The sequence below is a fragment of the Stylophora pistillata genome, chromosome 7, assembly GCF_964205215.1.
Source record: "Stylophora pistillata chromosome 7, jaStyPist1.2, whole genome shotgun sequence".
Taxonomy (NCBI): domain Eukaryota; kingdom Metazoa; phylum Cnidaria; class Anthozoa; order Scleractinia; family Pocilloporidae; genus Stylophora; species Stylophora pistillata.
Window position 1 is genome coordinate 24,874,828 of NC_142525.1, and position 22,456 is coordinate 24,897,283.

General features: G+C 38.1%; 1 protein-coding gene across 6 annotated transcripts; it reads left to right on the forward strand.

The window, feature by feature from the left end:
* The first annotated feature begins 2,049 nt into the window (after nucleotides 1–2,049).
* Nucleotides 2,050–22,338, forward strand: LOC111341384 (multidrug resistance-associated protein 1-like). Of its 6 annotated transcripts, none has more exons than XM_088728266.1 (28): nucleotides 2,050–2,111; nucleotides 3,359–3,441; nucleotides 4,252–4,344; nucleotides 5,143–5,204; nucleotides 5,704–5,835; nucleotides 6,008–6,226; nucleotides 6,795–6,978; nucleotides 7,374–7,628; nucleotides 7,869–7,934; nucleotides 8,640–8,777; nucleotides 9,232–9,372; nucleotides 9,725–9,803; nucleotides 10,314–10,395; nucleotides 11,107–11,233; nucleotides 11,420–11,596; nucleotides 12,181–12,348; nucleotides 13,130–13,213; nucleotides 13,318–13,399; nucleotides 13,894–14,048; nucleotides 14,777–15,289; nucleotides 15,889–16,088; nucleotides 16,650–16,776; nucleotides 17,171–17,272; nucleotides 18,895–19,041; nucleotides 19,685–19,843; nucleotides 20,230–20,396; nucleotides 21,134–21,328; nucleotides 21,577–22,338. In XM_088728266.1, the coding sequence occupies exons 3-28, from the start codon at nucleotides 4,258–4,260 to the stop codon at nucleotides 21,686–21,688; spliced, it is 3,960 nt and encodes a 1,319-aa protein (XP_088584392.1). In that variant the 5' UTR covers nucleotides 2,050–2,111; nucleotides 3,359–3,441; nucleotides 4,252–4,257; the 3' UTR covers nucleotides 21,689–22,338. The 6 variants fall into 6 exon arrangements, with proteins under 6 accessions (XP_088584392.1, XP_088584395.1, XP_088584391.1 ...); XM_088728265.1 differs by lacking the exon at nucleotides 2,050–2,111 and adding an exon at nucleotides 3,079–3,230; XM_088728267.1 differs by lacking the exon at nucleotides 2,050–2,111 and adding an exon at nucleotides 3,090–3,230 and having other exon boundaries at nucleotides 3,363–3,441.
* Nucleotides 22,339–22,456: the final 118 nt, after the last annotated feature.

The following is a 22,456-nucleotide window of genomic DNA, read 5'->3' on the forward strand; positions in this document are numbered from 1 at the left end:
TTAAGGACTGGGAACATTTACGCGTCTCTTAATCCCTCACTCTGAAATTCATCATTAACCTGCTTGATAGTGTTTGTGTCACTCATTAACCTGCTTGGTAGTGTTTGTGTCACTTATTAACCTGCTTGGTAGTGTTTGTGTCACTCATTAACCTGCTTGGTAGTGTTTGTGTCACTTATTAACTTCGTAGATTTGTTATTCCTTCATTCATTCTTTAACTTGTTTCGTAATCTTTCAATTATGTTAGAGCTTACTGCTTTAAAGCCAGTAAAGCTCTCTGTCAACGAGTGTGTAAGTAAGTAAGTAAGTAAGTGACTAAATAAGACCACATCAATTAAGACCTCAAGAGCCGCGCCGGTGACACTTGGTTGTCTCCTGCATAGGTCTGCCAATTTAGCCGATGCAGACTTTCCCGCACTCACAGGGAATCCTAGAGACAACGCCCGTGAGCAAGATGAAGCGAATCTTGTGTTCCGATTGACTACCCGGGCGGGCAAGATGAGCCCATCTTACCCGCTCGGGATTGCCCGCAATGATCCCGCGCATGAAAAAAAAAAAATAGAATTAGAACTACGTTCGTAATTCTTGGACAATTTCGGCGATGGAAACGCAAAAAGCGGCAGAAGATAGCCAAAACAAAGAAAACAGAAACGACTCTCGTGAGTTTGTTGCGCGACAAACACATTTGGCTTTCTTTCCTGGCTCTCGAAATAAACAAGTCATTCTTAATTCTTAATAAAGCGGAATCATTTTGCAATATAATAAATCCTTTATCAGCCAAGCTTTTCCGGTCAAGATGGCTCGTTCTTTTTTCGCATTTTTATAGACCTGGACTTCGTCTCGGTCCATAAAAATGCAGAAAAAGAACGCGGCCAATATCCAGCCATCTTAACCTCGCGCTTGGTTAATAACGCATCCGTATTATACAAGGTAATTAGCTCTGGCCTGAGAGCAGAAAACTCCGTGATCACAGCCGGCAACTAGTAATGAGAATTATCTAACGAAAACAGCGCGATTGCATTGCTAACGAGAAATAACTAGCTACCAGCGCTGCGTAATTCTTACATTGCCACGCAAAAGCGCGACTTTAAATTGTATAGAAATAGAACAAAGTAGGAAGGAAAACAATATAAAATCATCTCGCAGTTTCCTGACAATAAAATGATTTTACATTCTCTTGTAAACTGCAACTATTAAACGAGACAAAGCAGCCTGTAATTTAGTTTGTCAATTTGTTTCTAACACGCCCTGTCTTTCAATCGCCTTCGTTGAACCACACGGTGTGTAGCATTACTGAGAATCAAACTAAAAGGCACTCCGTAAAGACAGTCGCCCACTAATAAATGTCGACTACAGGACTGCCATTTTTATTATTATAAGATTATTCATGTTTCCCACACTGCAAACAGATAAAAAGGGATTTTTAAGTTCCAGTCATTCGAGTGCCGCTTTGGTTTGCGATTCAAATACTTCTAATCAGTAATCAGGAAGTGCTGATTTTACCACATCAGCACTTCCCCTACTTATTTTTCCTACAGCATTATTCCATTCATTTATAAGTATTCGTTAACCTATATTACAAATGTAATTACTCTTTGGATGTTCTACAGAATATACGTCCATTTTTTTCTCACACCCTTTATGTGACATTGATCTGAAGGCTTTAGACCATCTACATTTACAGCTTCCTTAATTGATTAGTTCACACGCGTTATATTCAAAATGACATTTTTGCTAAAGAACTTTGAGTGATCAATATAAGTGAATCACTTTCAATTAATGTGCAGTTTCTGCTTACTTTAAACGTTTTACAGGAATCAAATTGAATAAAAGTGCTGTAAGGACATGAATTGACTGGCCAGGGAAGTTCTGAGCAGACCCATGAAGCCAATTATCTGTATTGTTGTATAGAACCCTCACGAGGTGTGAATTTTCGCACGGATTATTTAACACCTCATCTACACATTTTTCTGCACCTTTCAGGAAACGGATCTATATCATTACTGTCGCTGCAGTCACCGTATTATGCTTATTAAGATAAGACAAGCGAATATAACCCTTATTCCAGTCAACAACAACCTGACTCGAGAACGCTTCTTCCAACACTCAAGGTAAGCGGCTGTAGTTTCGAGAGTTTCGTCACGGAAACCAAGTGGACACCAAATTATCAAACGGGAACTTCGCTTCAGTCCTTTCGAGTAGTTACCAACTAACAATTTTAACACCTTACATCAACGCACGTGTTAGCCTAACTCCACATCGGAGTGTTAAGTGCAGACTAATGCAGATTTCAACTGCTCTCCTTTCAGCACAAAATGTTCTTTTAATTTTCTCTCATTTTGACATAACTATGGGTGGTATCAGTAGGTTTATTAAACACTGATAAGCTATTTATATAAGATTTTTGGTTCTGTCCTGGTGTACCGGTTCACAAGGGAATTACCATTGTTCTTTCTTTGTTTAGGAGTTATCGGTTAGCTATTGTGTATTGTTTGGTCTTTTGTATTGGCTCTTGTGAACCGGTACACGAGGACAGAACCAGATTTTTTCACACGTTTGTCAATTTGCCAGAATTTCTCTGCCAAGTCAGTTTATACCATGGGAACCATTTGCTAGATTCTCAAGAGTTTGATATTTTGTCACACACGTTAGAAATAACCGTCAAGGGAATTAATCTTGGTAATACACTTGAGCATATTACTGAGCCTTGCTCTTGTTTGTCCTCTGTGGGATTGAGGAACTATAACGATGATTGATTTAGTACTTCTAGTAAAAGGCCATTTTACAGTTGTTTACTTAGTTGGCAAGCTTGAGTTAGACTGAGGCTGAAGGTGACCTTGTTGTGATGGAGACCAGTATCTAGTTAGCACGATATAAATGTAATTTACATTTGAAAAGCACCAACGTATGTATCATTACTATCGTGTAAAGCCTTGGCAACCAAGCACGGAACTGTAAAACTGACTATTCATTCTAGTGCTGAGGGGCTTCACTAAAATGCACAGCAATTGCGTGACAAACGCGATTGAACCTTGATACCAGTAGCACAATAGCATACATCAGAGTTACTAATATATTAAAAATGTCGGTCGCAAAACCCCGGTAACATTACTGGAAGCTCGTATCGAGCTGTTCGTTCAGGCGTTTTGGAAAACATAAATCATGATCCATTTGAATGATGATAATCTGAGGGAGAAAAACTAGCGTCTCACGCATCGTACTGACCTGAGGTTTGTGGCAAACTGAAAACTTTCGTGCCAGTTTCGTTTGAATATTCAGTAGCGCTGACAAAACATATGTATCGTCTTTGTTGCGATAACCGAGTAAGGGTTTTTCTCTTAAACTATTTCGATTTCAGACAGGAAAAGCATGATCAGGATAAGATGGCTGTGACAGATAAGCTTCGAAACCTCGTGTTGAGACGTTGATCACGAATGCGAGGTAGAGTTTAAGGGCTACGTATGAAGGCGGTCAAATTGTGGGTGGTAAATTGTCTACAAGTAGTTTTCGTCATCTGTCCTATTACAAAACATATTCATTATAAAAGTAGCTTAACCCACTTAAAATAAAACGTTGGTAAAAAGGGCGAGGGAAAATTTACCATTTCCTCAAATCCTCGTGGACTTCACACAAGGTCGATTAGAGAGCATATTCAGTACAGGACTTTTAGACAATACGGTGACATTTTTCGCCGGAAAATGATTTCTCAATTCATCGACGTTTTATTTAGTAGTACGTGAGTCATGTTTCACGCTTTTTTGTTAATATCATGGTGTTGTAGGCTCTTGGAAGAACTTAGAATAGACAATACGGTTGACTTAATTGTGACATAACGTTTGACGTGACGTTGCGTGACGAGTCACAACAGTAAAAAGTACATCGATAGACAGATAAGGCGGTTTTTTTTTTTCTTATGGATCGTAATTTGATTCTTTTTTATTCGTGAATCGTTATTACGGATGATAAGATCTTCTATGTTCACGGAAACTAATTTTTTTATATAAAAACGTGTCTCGTGAATAAAGAGCTGAATTAAACGCGATTCGCGAGCCCATTTTGTTTTGCACGAGGAATTCCCGGCTTTTTTAATGATTTTGAAAATGTACGTATTTTTCTCGAACGGTTGGAGTTAGGTTTTGACGTGGGTTCTAACAGGACCTGGACTACATATGATCGAGGAGAATGCATCAGAATGTATCAGGATGCAATGTGTACATTAAGGCAAATCAAGACTTCTTTTCACATCTTTAGGCGAAAATGACGGAAATATCGTCCAATTCGAATCATGAAAACAACTTCAGTGTCAACTGGGAACCAGATCATACAAACGAGACAAGAAAGAGGGTGAGGAGGTCAATTGAATCATTCTTTACTTTAGAGCAGTTTTCAATCGGGGATCGAAAAGACCAGCCTGGGTTGCTTTGTTTTTGCGGTACGTCGTTGTGTGATTAGTCTAGAAAACTCGCGCCACCATTTCAACCAATCAAATGCAAGAACTAAAACCAGTCCCAGTGACTTGGTCACTCGCGTTCTTTCGCGCTTCAAGCGGGTTACTTTTTTTAATCTGATTTCCCAGTGGCTAATGTCGAAGTAAAGTTTTGTTTTGATTAGTGCAGGGGCGGATCCAGGATTTTTTTGAGGAGGGTGCACCACTAAAGAATGGTGTAACTGACTGGTGACCACAACGTCTGCTCAGACCATTAGAAGGGCTAATGCTCCAAACTTCAGTGCCATACTACCATTTTTACTCCGTTTAACATAAATTCTTCAACCTCGTCTCTTGCTCTACTTCAACACCAATAAACCACATAGTTTTGTTTTGTTTTTTTGGAGAATACCACTTGTATTAGAAAGCCGCAGGTCATCTCAGGGGGGGAGGGGTGTACACCCCTGTACCCTCCCCTAAATCCGCCCCTGCAGGGGTTGTGGGGAATTTGGTTTTGGTTTTTCGACACTCAATTTAAAGCTGATTTATCATTAAATCTTGTAAAACAGCGCATGAGTTTGACTTAATTTGTCGTGCATTTTATAAGTTATACCAAAAGTGGCAAAAAGTTAGCGAGATTTAGGGCTCTTATGTCAACACAGAGTTTCCTTCAAAAATATTTATCCTGTTCTATCGTTTTCCTGCTCTCTTTTTAGATTTCCTGTCCCGAAGATAAAGCAACATGCCTCTCAAGAATCACGTTTTGGTGGTTGAACTGGTAACCGAAATTGCTAACTAACTTACCTTTAAATACTGAGATAGATGTGGGGTCACGATGCGTGTTATATACCCGTCGGACAAATATAGAAGGGAAAGTTAGTAAAAATTCTAACATAGACACTTTTTTCTGCCATAAACTAACATCAAGCAGAATGATCGAATTGAAACCGAATTTGCTGGAACCCTCCTGTTTCGTAGTAAATGCGTTGAACTGAGTTTTTAGAGAAAGACACTCAATTTTCACGTATATTATTAACTTCTTTACCATGGCTGCCTGGTATTTTACGTGTTTAGGCAAACAAAGGAACATTTCTAACTGCAGGATACTGGGAAGCAATGGAACGGTGCCAACTCGATTCTATTTAACAAACTAACAAGAGGGAAAAATTACTATATTTTGGAAGTAGGTATCAGCAAGGCGGAGGAAGAGCAAGAAATACTTCCGTTTGCTTGAACTTCTGAATCATAGAAAGTTATTTCTTATTCTCTTTCCACAGGATAATTTTTACCGGATACAAAAGGCCACTCGAGGACAAGGACCTCTGGGCACTAAATTGGAAGAGCAGAGCTTCATACATTGTTCCTAAAGTGAGATCCATTTGGAATCACGAACAAAGAAAATGCAACAGGTAGGTTCATTAGCAAGTTTGTTTGACGCCCGCTTCTCACTTCTTTTACGGAGGCAATGTTTGCCATAATTTTTATTTTTCTGACCAGCATCACAGAGGCGGACGCCAAGTGGTTAGTGTATTAGATACAAAAACCCCAATATAGATCTCATCTATTTACTATTCTTAACAGGAAGAAAAAACTCCTGGTTGAAGATGCTTGTGGCTTTGAGCCCAGTGAAACTGATTCATTACTTGATAGAAATCGAAAGAAGACTAAATCACTAAGCAACAAGAGAAAACCTTCACTTTTGAAGGTTTTAGTCAAGATGTACGGATGGAAATTTCTCCTAGCCGCTATCTTTAAACTGTTCCACGACTGCTTTTTGTTTGTACAACCTCAGTTATTAAGGTAAGCATACATAAGTTGAGAAAAAAAAAAAACACGGTATAAACTTCTGCATAGGCCAATTTCAAAGCCCGCTAGTGATTGGTGTCTGTTCAAAATCGACTTTTTTTTTAACGCTTTCAATTATTAATTCGTGTTTGTTTGTCCTTAACATCGCCCGCCTAGATTAGCTCGCTATTTGTAGGCGGTGTTCATTGTAAGTAATTGTTTTGGAAGGCCTAATAAACTTGGAAACTTGAAACTTGTTCTTCCTCGGTAGAATACTTTGAAATACCACTACCCGGCTAATCGTTGCTTTTACCAAAACACCTTAAACACATAGATATGAATATAATAACACACAAATATATTTACAACGTATATTCTCCATATTGTGCTGTATACATTCGTACGCCGACAAGGAGAAGGAAAGTTACTTTAAAAATCAAGGACTCTCAAGTTTACGATCATTTCCGAATTTTCCAAAATCTAACCCTTCGCACTTTGGGCTTGAAAATTCAAAACAATGATGTAAAGGAGTGATATCGCTTTGCGTTGGAAGAAACACTTCTATGTTCGTCTCTTTCTTTAGAATGCTTATTGAATACATAGAAGACAAGTCCTCTTCTGAGAAAATATGGATTGGCTACGTATACGCTGGGTCCATGTTTGTGTCAGCAACATTGCAGTCCCTCGTCCTTCAGCAGTATTTCCATATAATGGTCACACTTGGTATGAAAATTCGTTCAGCTGTTACTGGTCTAATATATGAAAAGGTGAGCTGCTTAGTCGAACAACTCATTTCTAGTACATTCGGCTGCTATTTTGTTTCCATATACTAAGTTAGAATGGAAAAAAAGGAGGCATGAAAAGTGCAAGCATGAATTACTTGATAAATTACCCATCAACGATTGAATCACTAACAACCTAAATTTATGAGGTTATTTCGAGTCACAACGTAATTTTTCGTAATTATTTATATAGTTCTCCCCCTGACACCAGGAACATGTATAATAATTATTATTATCAAGGATTACCGATTTTCAGTGAATTGACGTTAAGGAAGTTGAACACCACACGAATTCTTCGCAGTTGTTTTGCAAAACCTTAAAACATCCTTCTACTACTCTTCTTATGAACGATTGATTTGCCACTAACATCATTTAATCAGGCGCTGGTGCTCTGCAACGAATCACGGTCGAAATCAACAGCTGGAGAAATTGTGAACCTGATGTCAGTGGACGCACAACGGCTGATGGATGTGATGACATATCTTAACATGATATGGTCTGGGCCCTTCCAAGTTGGAGTGTCTTTGTATTTTCTTCATCAAACCATGGGCTGGCCGATTTACGCTGGCCTAGGTGTGATGGTAATTTTCACTCCAGTTAATTTCTTGGTCGGAAGAGTGGTGAAGAAGTTGCAGGTATTCAACGTCCTGATTTGTATGTGTTGAATAGTTTGTCTCACTTTTTGCGATGTCCGTGTAATATTGATCTAAAAAAAAAAAAAAAAATTAACAGGGTATCCCTGAGAAAAAGGAAGTTCTCAGTTTGGTTACAAGAAGAATTTCTGCAGTTTTAACTACACCATCATCCTGTTAATAGGGAAGTTCAATAATTGTCACTATCTTTCGGAATTCTTATGAAAGACTTCTCCTGGTCAGGTTAAGCAAATGTCAGAAAAGGATGGAAGAATAAAGATAATTAACGAAGTTCTCAATGGAATCAAGGTACACGTTACAGTATCTTAAACAGGATATTTGCGGAGTAAAATAGAAAGCAGAACTCGTTACTTTATAGGTAATCACATGATTTCGAGTGCAATTTGAAATAAATAAGCTCGAGTACATTTTTTCAAAGACTATCAAAATTGCATGAGCCCGTAGAGTGAGTGCAATTTGTGGTCTTTGAAAAAATTTGCAAGTGCTTATTTATTCCAAATTGCACGAGAAAATCATGTGATTATCTATTAATAATATACATGAAAAAATGCGAGGTAGCTTCTCATAACTACGCAGAAGAAAAGCGCGCGCATCACGTGCAAAAATAAGTTATTCAAACTCTGCAAGTGACATTGACCTTGACATTGACATTAACCAATCATTCTGACCAATCAGAATGTCTGGTTCGTTTCTTCTTTTGCACTGAATTAACCCTCTTCTGCAATGAATTAACTCTCTTCTGCACTGAATTAACTGAAAACTGCATTTATCTTAACCAATCAGAACTGAGAAATGTTTTCATGTATATTATTAGGTCAAAAATAGTAACAATACTAATAATGATATTCATGCTGAGCTTGAGCCGTAGAGAGAGATTGGAGTCTTGTATAAAGTATAGTAATATACCTTGTACTGTTTACCGTCATTTTCTAACAAAGGTTATAAGTTAGGATTCATTTGGACTATAATTGACAAAAAAATTTTCTTTTCCAGGTTCTAAAGCTTTATGCTTGGGAAGAATCTTTCTTGTCAATTATTAGCAGCAAGCGAGACAAGGAACTCTCGTTTCTTCTGAAGTCTCAAATCTGGAAAGTTTTTCTGAATTTTATTTACAATAGCATGCCTGTCATGGTAAGTTCACGGTAGCAAATTTGAGAAGTTTATTACAAGAATGGTGAATATAGCGTTTACAAAGTGAACAAAAAACCCAAAATGAGAAAATCAAAGCACGTACTGCCCGATACATTAAACTATCGCAAAATGTGTACCTTTCCTTTGATGGCGAAAATCCCCTACAAAAGACAGCACAGTAAATTTTTTGCGTTAAATTTCGTACCATTTGTATTCTATCTGTCACTCTATTCCATTTCACTTTGAATAGTTTCAGTCCAGTTATCTGCATTTCATCTCATTTCTGAACTGTCTGTTCTCTCTTTGACATGTTGTTAGTCACAAAATGCGTTGCTGTTATTCCTTCCTCGTTAACTCTGTGATTCTATACTAACACACTGAAAGTTTTCATCTATGTAGTACCACAATCACGCAACGTTAATATTGCTGTCTCAATCGACTTTCCTCCAAACAGGTTGCTGTTACAACGTTTGCAGTCTACGTCCTCACAGGCAACAGTCTCACCGCCTCCAAAGCGTTTGTGGCGTTGTCGCTCTTTGGAATTTTGCGTTTTCCTCTTGGTTTCTTTCCAGATGTGATTGCAACTTGCATACAAGTAGGTCGGAAAAGGAGCAATGTTGTTGTGATTGCTCCTATATAAGGTCCAAAGTAACTATTTTATGACTCCTGCTCTATTTAATAGTTTTCGTCTTGCTCCTGTTTTCGTTCATCTTAATAGTGGTACTTCCTTTGAGTAAATATGAATGAGACTTAGCCTCGCACCTCCGAAGTTAGCATTTCGAGAATATTTAGCTAGGATGTTAGAATGGACAAGACACGAAACGCAATTAAAGTAACGAATCATCTTGGCGGTGTAAAGCCCCTTTACTTCTAATGTTATTAAGTTATATTATTATATAATGCAGATTTTTGACACTTTCCCTTACTCCTTTTCTTTTCTTCCTAAGGCACGGGTCTCGGTCAAGCGTTTGGAGAAGTTCTTAGATTCAGAAGAACTGGACCCCAACAATGTTCTGAGGACGTCACGTAAGAACAATGTAATGTAGTGGGTATTTCCGTGACTTGCAAAGATTTAGCACTCGTTCCGCTGATCGATGCGTTGGCCAATAGGCCACACAAATGACTCACCCAGTGATTTGGGGAGGCAAACCTATTCGTAAAATAAATCACCAGAAATGACTAACAGACAAACTGACCGACAATTTTAAGCCATTATAAATACATATAAAGACAGCGTTTCCTTGAGTAGAGAATGTACGAAACGCGTGAACGCTCAAGGCCTTGTCTATCTTATTTCTATCTTTAACCAAAATATAGGGTCAACTGATGGTACCGGAACCGCAGTGAGCATACGTGCATCAACTTGTACCAATACTGCCAGTAGACAATTTTCCTAGCCTTGACATATCTTCATTATTCCTGAGGCATGGAAGCTTTCCATATTTAATGACTGTAATTCGAAGTAAAGGAGGCTAACCTTAAATTTAAAGCAACGAGTAAAGAACTAACACAGACTCCCCTTAATCTCTCACTTAGCAACACAGCTTACTTCGGAAATGATTGGCGTCAAAAGTGGTGTATTTGGGTGGAATAGAAAGGATGCTCCTAAAATTCATGGGTAAGATAGCATTACAGAGAATTAATAAAAAGGCGAAAATCAAATATGCAATTTTCTGGAAAATGTTTTTAGTCTTAGTTATGAAAGAAACATCTAGAGGCTAACCGAAAAAATACGAAGAACACTAAGGGTACGGATGTAGAGAGTTTGAATGAATTGCCATGAGTTTTTCAATTTTTACGGAGTTGAAAGAATGTTGGTAATTTGAAGGTGCACGAACTGTTGTATAGGTACTCTAAGTTATCTTGTAAACGTCTTCTGTCAACTGTCCCATTGTTCTTCTCCTTTATTCTGTTTTCGTTCTTGGTTTTTTCCTGTCTATCTGTTTGTCTATCTATCTGTCAGGCTGGCAGTCTGTTTCACTTTGGGTCAGATTGTTTAGGACGACAATATAGCCGTTAAACTGGATATACATGACCTACTTTAAGTCAGTAAATTTCTCTGAGTAGTGTAGTGTTTCCTTAGCAATAGATCGTGTGGATATCACACTGAACACAATCCAAGGCCCATTACGATAAATCTTTGAGTGAGAACGACTTACCGCTAGATAAAAAGCGATAATTCGTGAAGGGCTTAACTGCATGTAGCATATTTATCATGATATGCATCGCTTTGGAATAACACTTAATTTATATAAAGACATCCCCTTATTGGCAATCTACTCTGTCACATTTTTAACACATATTTTATTGTCGCTTTTTATTGTTTCAGTGTCAACCTAAACATTCCAAAGGGCTCGCTTGTTGCAGTCGTTGGTCAAGTTGGATGTGGGAAATCTACTTTACTTTCCTCTCTTCTTGGAGAAACAGAGAAGTTAAATGGAACCGTTTTTGTTGACGTGCGTAATGTATTTTATCTCTTAGGAATGATTACCTCCTTTCAATTTAGGTAACTTAAAATACATAGTTAATTTTGAGCTCGCTGTCTTCAGGTCCCCTAACTCAAAAAGAGAGAGATAGCGTATATGATGTGGACTTATAGATTAAAAGTCGTTTAATAAAGTGTTCGATATTTTTTCTCACAGGGATCTGTGGCATATGTTTCCCAGCAGGCCTGGATACAAAACGCCACCATACGAGACAATATCTTGTTTAATAAGGCCATGGATCCCGCTCGTTATGAGCAGGTTATTCACTCGTGCGCCTTGAGAAGTGATTTGAGAATTCTTCCAGCTGGTGACTCTACAGAAATTGGAGAACGGGTGAGAAGCAATCTTATTATAATTGGTTAAGATCTTTACTATTCTATCTGTTTTAATTATAATATAGTTTATATCTGACCACTTGCAGCCTGAGGCTGAATTACGGGTGCAGTGTAAGGTTGAGAACACACGTCAGCATATCAGGCGCCTCTGGCAGCCGCTTCAATCCATCGATCTCACCTTCCAATCCATCCCACCCCAGGGGAGGACATCCATCACACAGTAATCTCGTGTGTGGGAAATTAACGTCTCCTACCCCAACCCTGCAGGAGACGGGACCTCCATTTATTCGTCGCTATCCGAGAAGACTAGAATATCTAACCATTTCCTGATGTTATAGAAAGGCAGCAAATTCTTTTCAATTATTTTAAGACCTTGTGTGTTGGACCGGCCAGGGCTCGAACCCTCGACCTCCCGCACAACAGTGCAGTGCACTATCCATTGGGCTAACTGGGCGGCGGCATTGATGCTACAGTCGTCCATATCACCGAGAGACATGAATAATAATGCCGCTGATACATTCTTCAAGTTATTTCTAAATTATTGTTCTCGTTCTCAGAAAAAAATTACTTTAAATATAACAGGGTATCAACCTCAGTGGTGGACAAAAACAACGAGTGAGTCTGGCACGAGCTGTTTATTTTAACGCTGATATCTACCTACTAGATGATCCACTCAGTGCTGTGGACGCCCATGTTGGACGAAAGCTATTTCAAAATGTCATCGGACCTAATGGATTGCTTAAAGACAAGGTGAACTGGAAATGAGCATCTGATTATGTATTCTGCTTATCTCCCTTAAGTCTGTTCAATGTTACCAGTTCGATATAAACTTACAATTGACCTGTTTGGAGTCAGAAGTCAACACAAGGGTGTTAATGCTTTGAGTCCAATATGGTTGATTAGCTTGGCTCAAAAGAAAGTCAAGCTAAGACTCTGAGTACCCCACACAGGTCTGATTTATTGCATAGGTATCTATTCTTTAGATAATCGAAATGGTTGCGGAAATCTTATGCGGCTTTTGTTTGATTTTCACATCGCCATTCAAGAAAAAAGCAAGATATTTCTTACATATTTCCTCGAAAACCACCAAAAATAAGATCAAGAAGGACTGAAGCTTTATTCTCTGTAGTCAGTCTCTTAGCTTGATCCCATCCTGGGTATCTGTATGAATTAATGATGGCTCTTTTTCTTGGAAATTTAACAAAAACATGGTGAATTACTATAAAATTTTAGATGACCATTAAGCAAGCTCATGCATTTGTGCTGACCCTCAGCTACTTACTGACACTCACTGAGTGTCCTATGGTACGACTCATAATGACACTCAGTTTCGTCAGCCTCGTGTTTAGTTTGGGTGCCAGTGACCTTTACACATTAAGGAAATAATATAATTTATACGTATTGTTGTACTATGATTTTATGGTGTAAATAAATTTTTGTTGTTGCTTTTGATGCGTTTTCTTCTTAAAGATGGCCCAATTTTCCAAAATGCAACTGTAAATTTTCACTGTCATTTGTCATTACTCGCCAGACTCGAATCTTTGTCACTCATGGCATCAACTATTTACCTCAAATGGATCACATCATCGTTCTTCAGGACGGCTTTGTTTCAGAGGTATGCTCTTCTGTAAACATTTCCATCAAGCGGTCAATTGTTTTAAGGTCAGGATTATTTGACATACATTTTCTTTGTGTCCTTGTTGTTTGGCTTCTTTTTAGGAAGGTTCATACACTGAACTTCTGGAAAACTCAAGTGCCTTTGCTGATTTCCTACAAGCTTACAGATCAGAGGAAAACTGTGGTCAGTATCCAAAACTATATTTGAATTCGATACTTTTTTCCACTTCGTCAAGCTGTTGCACGCTTCTAAAGCAACACTCAGTGCTGTCATGCAAAGTCGTGTGAAAATTGAAAGAAGTAAGGGCTCGTTGTTTATTTACAGCTTAATTTCACATCTTTCTTCTTTATTAAAAGGAAATTTTTTCCCTCTCTTTTCCACGATAGTTGTTTTGGTATATACTAAACAGTGAGATAATTTAGAAGAGAAAGATGATTTTAACTCTTATGTTCCTCGGAGGTTGCTCGAAGGTTGCTCGGAGGCGAATAGCAAAGGAGATTCGGAGTTTGAATGGCCAATCACAGTGTGCCTTCAACGCCATTCGCCGTTTTAGTGTATACTAATCACCATCGTCGTTATCCGTTATCATGAATTATGACATAACGTTAGCACAATCAAAGTTTTAATCATATCATTACCTTTAACATCGTGTTGATCACTGAATGCCCTGCTACTAGAAACGGATGTTCATGATGAAAATGAAACCGACGAGGTGCTTCAAGAAAGCAGAAAAGGGATACAAACCTCCCTGAAGGGCTACCAGCATAATCAAGGACGTAATGATAGAAATACCGGAAAAACAATAACAGAGGAAATATCAGAGACTGGAGGAGTAAGTTTTGCATTTTTTTATTAATTAACACCGCCAGTTAAGCGCTCGACTCTTCATATATAAATAACTTTATAACTTTATTATTTATATAAAATATATGAGTATATGATCCAATGTGCTTTCCTTGAAAGAGAAAAATACGTTACTCCAAAACAGTAATGATCTATCTTTTGACATAAATTTTCTCGCCCGAGTAATTATCTACTGCAGTAAATACAATTTTCCGTATCTATAATTAAGATCTGTTGAGTCAAATCTTACTCCTGTAGGGATTATAAGGCTCCTTCATATTTTCTGTATGTGCAGTTGCCTTAGATGTCAGAAATGGAATTTCATCCCTCTGCCTAACAGTGTTAATTTTTTCATTGATTTTGTTAACACGAATTCTCGGGAGGGCTAAAAATTATTAGCAAAGTGTCTCTTCTGAACATTTTTGCTTATAATACTCGATTCGGCCCACAGATAGACTTCCGTTATAAAAAAAGTGCTCACCAGTTAAGAGAGATAAATGCTTTGGAAGCCTTTTGCTTTATAAAGAACAGTTTTCGACCTTCCCCGAGCACAATATCGACTTTCTGCATCCTTACATATCTTGTTTGATCTGAATTCTGGACTGTTTGTGTCTACTACCCATGTCCTTAGGATTGGCTCATGTGTCCAAAAGGGGGACTTAGTTTTCAATAAAAATGAATACCAGTGCCCAACGATCTGTTTTTATTTTCTAACAGGCAACGTTGTCCTTATTGTTTTCTTACATCAAGTCCTCTGGCATACACTGGTTTTTTCTCTCTTTGTTCTTTTTCATGGTTATGGAAGCGAGTTCTGTGGCCACAGGAGTATGGTTAGCCTACTGGAGCGCAGCAAACATTACAACAAACCATCAAAGGGACTTTTATCTATTAATCTATGGAAGCATCGGATCGGGTCAGACCCTCTTTACCGTTTTTTACTCCTTGGCGTTATTTATTGGGGCGATTAGAGCTTCCCGAATACTCCATCGCAAATTAATCGTGAACGTCTTGCGGTTACCAATGATGTTCTTTGATACGACACCGATTGGAAGGATTATGAACCGGCTGTCCAAGGATATTTATGGCATTGATGTGACAATTCCATTATCTCTGAAGTCGTTCTTACAGATGTTTTTCGATGTTCTTGGGATGCTGGTAGCTGTTAGTTACGCCACGCCACTTTTTCTCACCGTTGTTCCTCCTTTGGGTGCCCTCTATTTTTACATACAGGTGGGATGAAGACTTGAAATATATATTTCAACTTTTTCTTCCTCTCGAACTTAAGGGAAACTCACTTCAGGATCCTTCAATACGCGCAAATAAGAAAAAGCAAATGCAGCTAGAGAAGGAAAAGAAAAAGTGTCCTCTGAACAATTAAACATTTCGAGTTTTTCTTTCGTTACTTAAATACGTCGCAAAGAAGGATGGGATTATTTTATGCAAAACTCGTATTTTCAACAATCTTCTTTCTGCTTTATTTCTTTTTTTTTTTTTTTTTTTTGCTGTTGCAATAATGCAACTGTTAGTAACAATTGTTTTCTCTCCCTTCCTATTCAGTATTCCTAATCAGGCTCAAGAATAATTGTCACAATATCTTATTTCATCCTCCACATTCAGTTCAACTGTGCGAATCGATTAAAGTACTGAACATGTATTTGCACGCAGACAATATTGTTTCGTTTACGGATACAATGATTTCAGAGCTGACGGTATAGTATAGTTGCTAATTGCGTGACTGTTCTCCAAGCTGGAACGCAGGTTTCAATGTTGGATGCACATCACACGTCTTGATTTCTGCCGTTTAATTAATTTACTGGTTATTTCACTAGAGAGTATACGTAGCTACATCAAGACAGCTGAGAAGAATCGAGTCAGTAAGCCGATCACCAATATATAGTCACTTCCTGGAGACCATCACCGGTGCCAGCACCATACGGGCTTTCTCACAACAGCAGCGCTTCATCCGGGATAATTACCGGAAATTAGACGAAAATCAAGTAGCACATTACTTGGCTGTCACCGCTGACAGGTAAAGAGATGAATGCTGTTGCAATAATCTATATATATATTTTATAACAAGAATCCATTTCACAGATAAGCATGAAATTGCGTTTTACAGGCTTCATCCATTAGCAACAGTTTTATTAGCATAGGAAAATAATTAGTCTTCTCTGAGTAACCTTAAGCAGATTATCAAACTGATCCTTTTTCCCTTTTGTAATTCTTTAAATGGCTTCACGAGACTGCATGCGACCTAAACCGCCGTTGCCAATCTTATTTTTCAAGTATAAACTTTAATGACTTATCTCATGAGGCTAATTTTGCTATTTAATGCGGGAATTTAAGGAAGGAGTTTTTTTTCATCCTTGATGTAACTTTGATATGATTTGGGATGTACACCACAAGCAACTACGATTTGCACCTTCACTTGTTTTAGGGGAACGAGCTGATCATCTTTAATGCCAACATACGTGAAAACAGCTTGTTCTCAGAGACGGAAATCGAAATGATGGCCTGAACTATTGGAGTATGTAACACCATAGTTAGATTCAGAAGAGAATGAAACTGTTTCGACATTATTTTTTTACAGATGGTTATCTCTTCGTTTGGAATTTATTGGCAATTGCCTGATTCTCTTTGCGGCCTTATTCGCTATTATTAGCCGGGACAAAATCAGTGGAGGTCTTGTAGGACTGTCTGTAACCTATGCAATTCAGGTAATCAAACGGAACGGCTTTACTTCCTCAAAGCCAAAAGGATGAAGGAAAAAAAAACCTTCATCATGACCGACCCTTACTTTAAATTCGTAGGTGCCTGTAAGTTTGTCGACAAAAGCTCGTGCGACAAGTGTGTTCGCACGTAACAGTTTCGATAAAATGCTTGATTGCAGATATAAATATGTTCCATTAAGATAGTAAACATATAAAGTGAACAAAGTTAGTTTGGTAAAGTGGGTAAAGGGAAAGGGTTCAGAAGCTTTGCAAGATAAACCACCGTTTCTTATTTTATTTTGTTTAATCAACTTAATTCTAGTCTCTATAATTGCTAGAAAAACGTGACTTTCCTGTCCTATTGATGTTCATTTTTATTCTGATCCAATCGGTGTCGTAGATAACTCAAAAACTAGCCTGGATGATAAGAATGTCGAGTCAACTGGAAACAAACTTAGTATCAGTTGAGAGGGTAAAGGAGTATTCTGATACCCAGACAGAGGTGAGTGAAAATGAAATCAAAATCAAATCGCGCGAAGAAGAGCAACAACGTGTTGAAACAATTTAATAGATCTTGCAATTGGCGGTGAATGACTCTTTACGTCTTACGTAGGACGACTATATGAGGCTACTAAATTAAGCAGAATTTCCTGGATATTTCCATTGAGATATAAACCAATTCACTTCACGTATTGGTTGACGGTACTTCTGATTTTTCTCATCAAACGACAATGGAAGTATTTAAACATAGATATTTGTCCAAACAGTTTTGTAAACTAGGTGAATCATTTTTTTAGGAGACACATGTACCATTTAAAGTCCGTGAAAATGTTAAAGGTAGTTCCTATGTTATCAGAATTTTCTTTGCAAACGACCTTCGTACTACAAAAGATTTTCTCACTAGCGCAAGACAAGGATATACATTTGCCAGATGAACCTTAAAAAAAGTTCCAGATCCCTCTCAGTTTCATTCTTCTCTACTTCTGGATATTTTAAGGCGAAGTAGTATTTAAATTTGCCACTTCTGTGATCAAGATATTAAATTATGCATGTATATCATTTAAGAATAAATATTAGCGAGAAAAACACACAACGTTTCGATGACTCTATGTCATCATTCTCAAGTGAGAAGAGAATAAAAATGAATAGCTAATTTATACCGTTCGAAGGTGACAAACGTAAAAAGTTAAAAATTTTTCAAAATTTGAATAAATAATTGCGCGTGTTGAGTTCATAAATGTGAACTATTAAATAAATAGTTTCGCGCGTATGGAATCCGATTGTTTGTTCAAAGAGGGCTTCATCTTCTTTATGAAAAGCATTTCATGAACTAAACAGTCCAGTTTCCCGGTGCACTTTTTAAGTACGTTGAAATGTTTGGTCAGGTCGCCGATGGTTTGTAGGCCGTGGTCGTTCTTTAGATGTTTGCCGATGGCCGAATTACGGTGCTCATTAATACGTTGATGTAAATGCCGGCTGGTGTACCCGACGTACTCTGCATCACACAGATCACATTTATAATTATATACAACGAATTGTTGGCTAACTATAGGAGGTTTAGGCTCACGTACTCTGAGATCTTCACAGATGTTACGACTCTTGAACACGGGATGAAGGGTGTGATCGATTTTGTTGCTTAGATCTGATAATTTCCTTTTCACTGCGTCAGCTGACTTTTGATCTTGAAAAGGCAAAACCACTCGGTGAACAGCATTTTCGTTCATGGATAATTGAGCTTGCACTCCAGGGTTTTCCGACCTAACTGAGGTGACAAAGTGAGAGATGGTGGAATTGATGAAGTGGTCGGGATACTTGAGGTTTGTAAACATCATCTTTGAACAAACAATCAGATTCCATACGCGCGAAACTATTTATTTAATAGTTTACATTTATGAACTCAACACGCGCAATTATTTATTTAAATTTTGAAAATTTTTTAACTTTTTACGTTTGTCACCTTCGTACGGGAAAAATTAGCTATTCATTTTTATTCTCTTCTCACTTGAGAATGATGACATGGAGTCATCGAAACGTTGTGTGTTTTTCTCGCTAATATTTATTCTTAAATGTCTGACAAAATCTAATGTCATTCGAATGTATACCATTCAATTCATTAATTTCTAGGCGGAGAGAGTCATTCCTGATAGCCGGCCGTCTCGTGATTGGCCACAACAAGGAGTAGTTCTATTTGATAACTTCCAGTTGCGATACAGAGAAGGACTTCCATTAGTTCTGAAAATGATAAGCTCTATAATCAAGCCAGCTGAAAAGGTATTGTTGTATTTTCTATTCCCCTTACATAGAGAAGATATTGTCTGGTTTAATGACGAGGGGAGCAGAGATGACACAGTTATGAGAACGCTCGCCACCCACCGATGTGGCCTGGGATCGATTCCCGTACCTGACGCCACATGTGGGTTGAGTTTTTTGTTGGTTCTCGTCGTTGCTTCGGTTTTTTTCTCTGGGTCTTTTGATTTTCTTCCTCAGATTCCAATTCGACCGTGAATCAGTGGACATGAAGATCTATCTCGTGGAATGTATACTGTTAAATCTCTTTATTTTATCATTATTATAATTATTATTACCATTATCATAAGTTATTACCGTTGTAAATCTTAGCAATACTTACCTGAATTAGTAGTTTAAAACAAGTTTCCTTTAACGGCTTAAGTCAAAAGGAGACTCGGTGTTTCACTTTTGAGAACAGTGAAACTCCAACGTTCCTTAAAGACATTTTGAAATGCAATCAGCTATGAAACATACTGTGTAAAAAATCTCACGCACCTTGAACTGTACAAGTGATATTAACTTGTTATTGCTACCATTATTATTATTATTATTATTGTTATTATTATTATTATTATCATTTTTGCAATCACGATTGATATAAGTCTGCCGGTTTAACTCTTGACAGATTGGCATTGTGGGTCGAACAGGAGCTGGGAAATCTTCCTTGGCCTTAGCTTTGTTTCGTATCCTTGAAAGATCAGGTGGTAAAATTGTCATCGATGGTGTTGATATTGCCACCATTGGACTCAGAGATCTTCGCTCACGGCTTACCATTATTCCACAGGTAAAACATGGAAGGTTTTTGACGCAAACAAATAGGGGAGGTTTACAGTGACAGTACGCGAAGAAATTGTTCTCGATGCACTTGTTAGCTGCTTTTTGGGAAGAAAGCGCTCTTCAGAGACAATAGTGAGCATCTTTAGCCACAAATTCCTTCTAATTAAGGGCTCTCACATCAGTTTTCAGGATCTTTAAGGAAATTTATGTGTATTACTACTTCAACACCTTAAACGATTGACTTCAGTAGCGAAGCTCCCTTACACAGGAAAACTATTGATACTCGGTCAGAAGGGAAGGAAGTTGCACCTTGTTAAATTTCTTAAATGAAATCATAAACGGCCTATTTTCTTATTTTTTTTTTATTCCGTTCCTATTGACCTTTACCTTCAGGAGCCAGTGCTGTTCTCTGGAACTCTTCGCCTAAACTTGGATCCGTTCAATGAACATGAGGATGAAGAGCTTTGGAGAGTACTGGAAGTGAGTCATTTGAAGAGATTTGTGATGAGTCTGGGTGGAGGATTTCAGCACATTATAGCAGAAGGAGGCGAAAATCTCAGGTAGGAAAGAGGATGGACTGACAATAAATACGTTGAAATGTTTAATGATACAAGATACAAAAATGTATTTTCAACATGAAACACGGTCCGTTTTACGATTTAATGTGCTTGTCTCACAATCCGTTTCAAGTGTGGCCGGTTTTGCAAACTAAGAGATACATTTCCTGTATGCGGTGTGTATTAAAATTATGCGGCTCAGAGAAGTTCAGAAGAAAATCATAGAATCGCGTCGCGGCTCTCCATGAGATGTCAATCCCCCTTCCAGAAGCCCTGCAAATCAAGAGGCTCATGGGAATTTATTTGAAGTTCTTGGGGTACGGGGTAAAGAGTAAAGACCACAACCCAAAATAAATATCATTTCAGGCTTGAAAGGTATCTAACCTAATTTAAATTTTATTTAAGTCAGGGTTTTGGTGATTTTCTCATTGTTTTTCGCTTATACAAAGTTTTAGTTTTTTCATGTTATGAGCGTCTAATCTTTTATTTCTAATCGTAATTAATTTTTCTTGCGCTCTCTTTGCTATATGACTATTAAAACTTTTGATCTAGCTTAAAATGTAACTCTTATAATACTAAAGCTCATGTGATTTTATAACCAAAGAGCAATAGACAGCATAGCCTTAACGATTGAAAAGTTTAAGGACATTTAAGAACAGCTTCGGGCGGATGGTTTACTTTGACCAACGACTTCCAAGTGATTCGTGTAACCGCTATGGAACATTTAAAATTAATTGCAGTGTTGGCCAGCGGCAACTGGTTTGTTTAGCGCGTGCACTTCTCCGTAAAAGTAAGATCCTGGTTTTGGACGAAGCAACGGCTGCGGTGGACCTGGAAACTGATGAACTCATCCAACAAACGATTCGACGGGAGTTCGCCGACAGTACAGTGTTCACCATCGCCCACAGGCTTAACACCATTATGGACTATGACAGGTAGAACTCTTTCTTCCGGACTTCGTACAAACTTCTGTGAAAAGTTTAACTAAACCGTTGATCTCCAATAGCTCAACGTAGCAAAAAAGTAAATATTATTCCTTAAGCACGCGAGCTGTCAAGCTTCGATTGTAAACAGCAGGTCCCTACCTCTTGGTGCTCTTTCGCTACAAAATAATCTAAAAGGCAAGTTAATGACACAATACCTTACATGCTAAAGTGACAGAACTATATTTCTCCTTTCACAGGGTTATGGTTCTTGAAGACGGTTCCATCGTAGAATTTGACGCACCCAACAAACTTCTTGAACGAAGAGGACACTTCTACAACATGACTCGTGACGCAAGACTTACAAAGTGATCTACAGTCGAACCTGTTTTTAACGGTCACCAACGTGAATGGCGGAAAAATAGGTTGGCTGATGAACACAGGTTCCACAGAACAGGGATGTTTTAAATACGATTGAAGTCTCCATTTTATTCTATATCTGACCACTTAACATGCAGAAAATCGCTCAAGAACAATACTAACATTGATTTCGGCAGATTAAGACGGATTAAATTTTACTGAAAAGATTATTCTTAGTTGTATTTGAGTGGTTCCGCTTTAAGTGACCGTTCAATGCAGGTGAAGGATATACAGAAAGGCCGTTGGAACTCAGTAAAAGATGACCCTTATATACAGGTGAAAATTTCAGTGATTAATGGTTAAATATTTCGGGACTTTGAAAACTCACCGCTTGATACAGGGTGACCACTTAATACAGGTTGGACTGTAAAATACATTTTTTAACTAGACCTTACACTCTTAGTGTCACGAAAGTTTCGTTTGTCATCGAGTTGCAAGCAATATTTACTTAATTACACGTGCGAAAGACATTTACATTCCAGAGCATTGATTTCGAACCTTTGATTGACATTTACACCTCGTGATTAATTATCGTTGTCTAGCTTAGAAATAACTTTGTAAATAGATTTTTTATTGTCTGATTAAACGAATAGAACGAACAACGAGTTTCTTCTTATACGATATACTGGCGCCCAACGTGGGCGGGATTCCTACATGCTAACGATGAGCGAGAAGGTCCTTCGATTGCGCGCGTAGCGCGCTGAAAACAGAGGCGTTGTA

Coding starts and splice junctions, on each gene's coding strand:
- LOC111341384 (XM_088728266.1), top strand. CDS start 4,258: ATGACGGAAATATCGTCCAATTCGAATCATGAAAACAACTTCAGTGTC. Junction 17,273..18,894: donor ATTCTGATACCCAGACAGAG/GTGAGTGAAAAT, acceptor ATTAATTTCTAG/GCGGAGAGAGTCATTCCTGA. Junction 21,329..21,576: donor ACCATTATGGACTATGACAG/GTAGAACTCTTT, acceptor CTCCTTTCACAG/GGTTATGGTTCTTGAAGACG.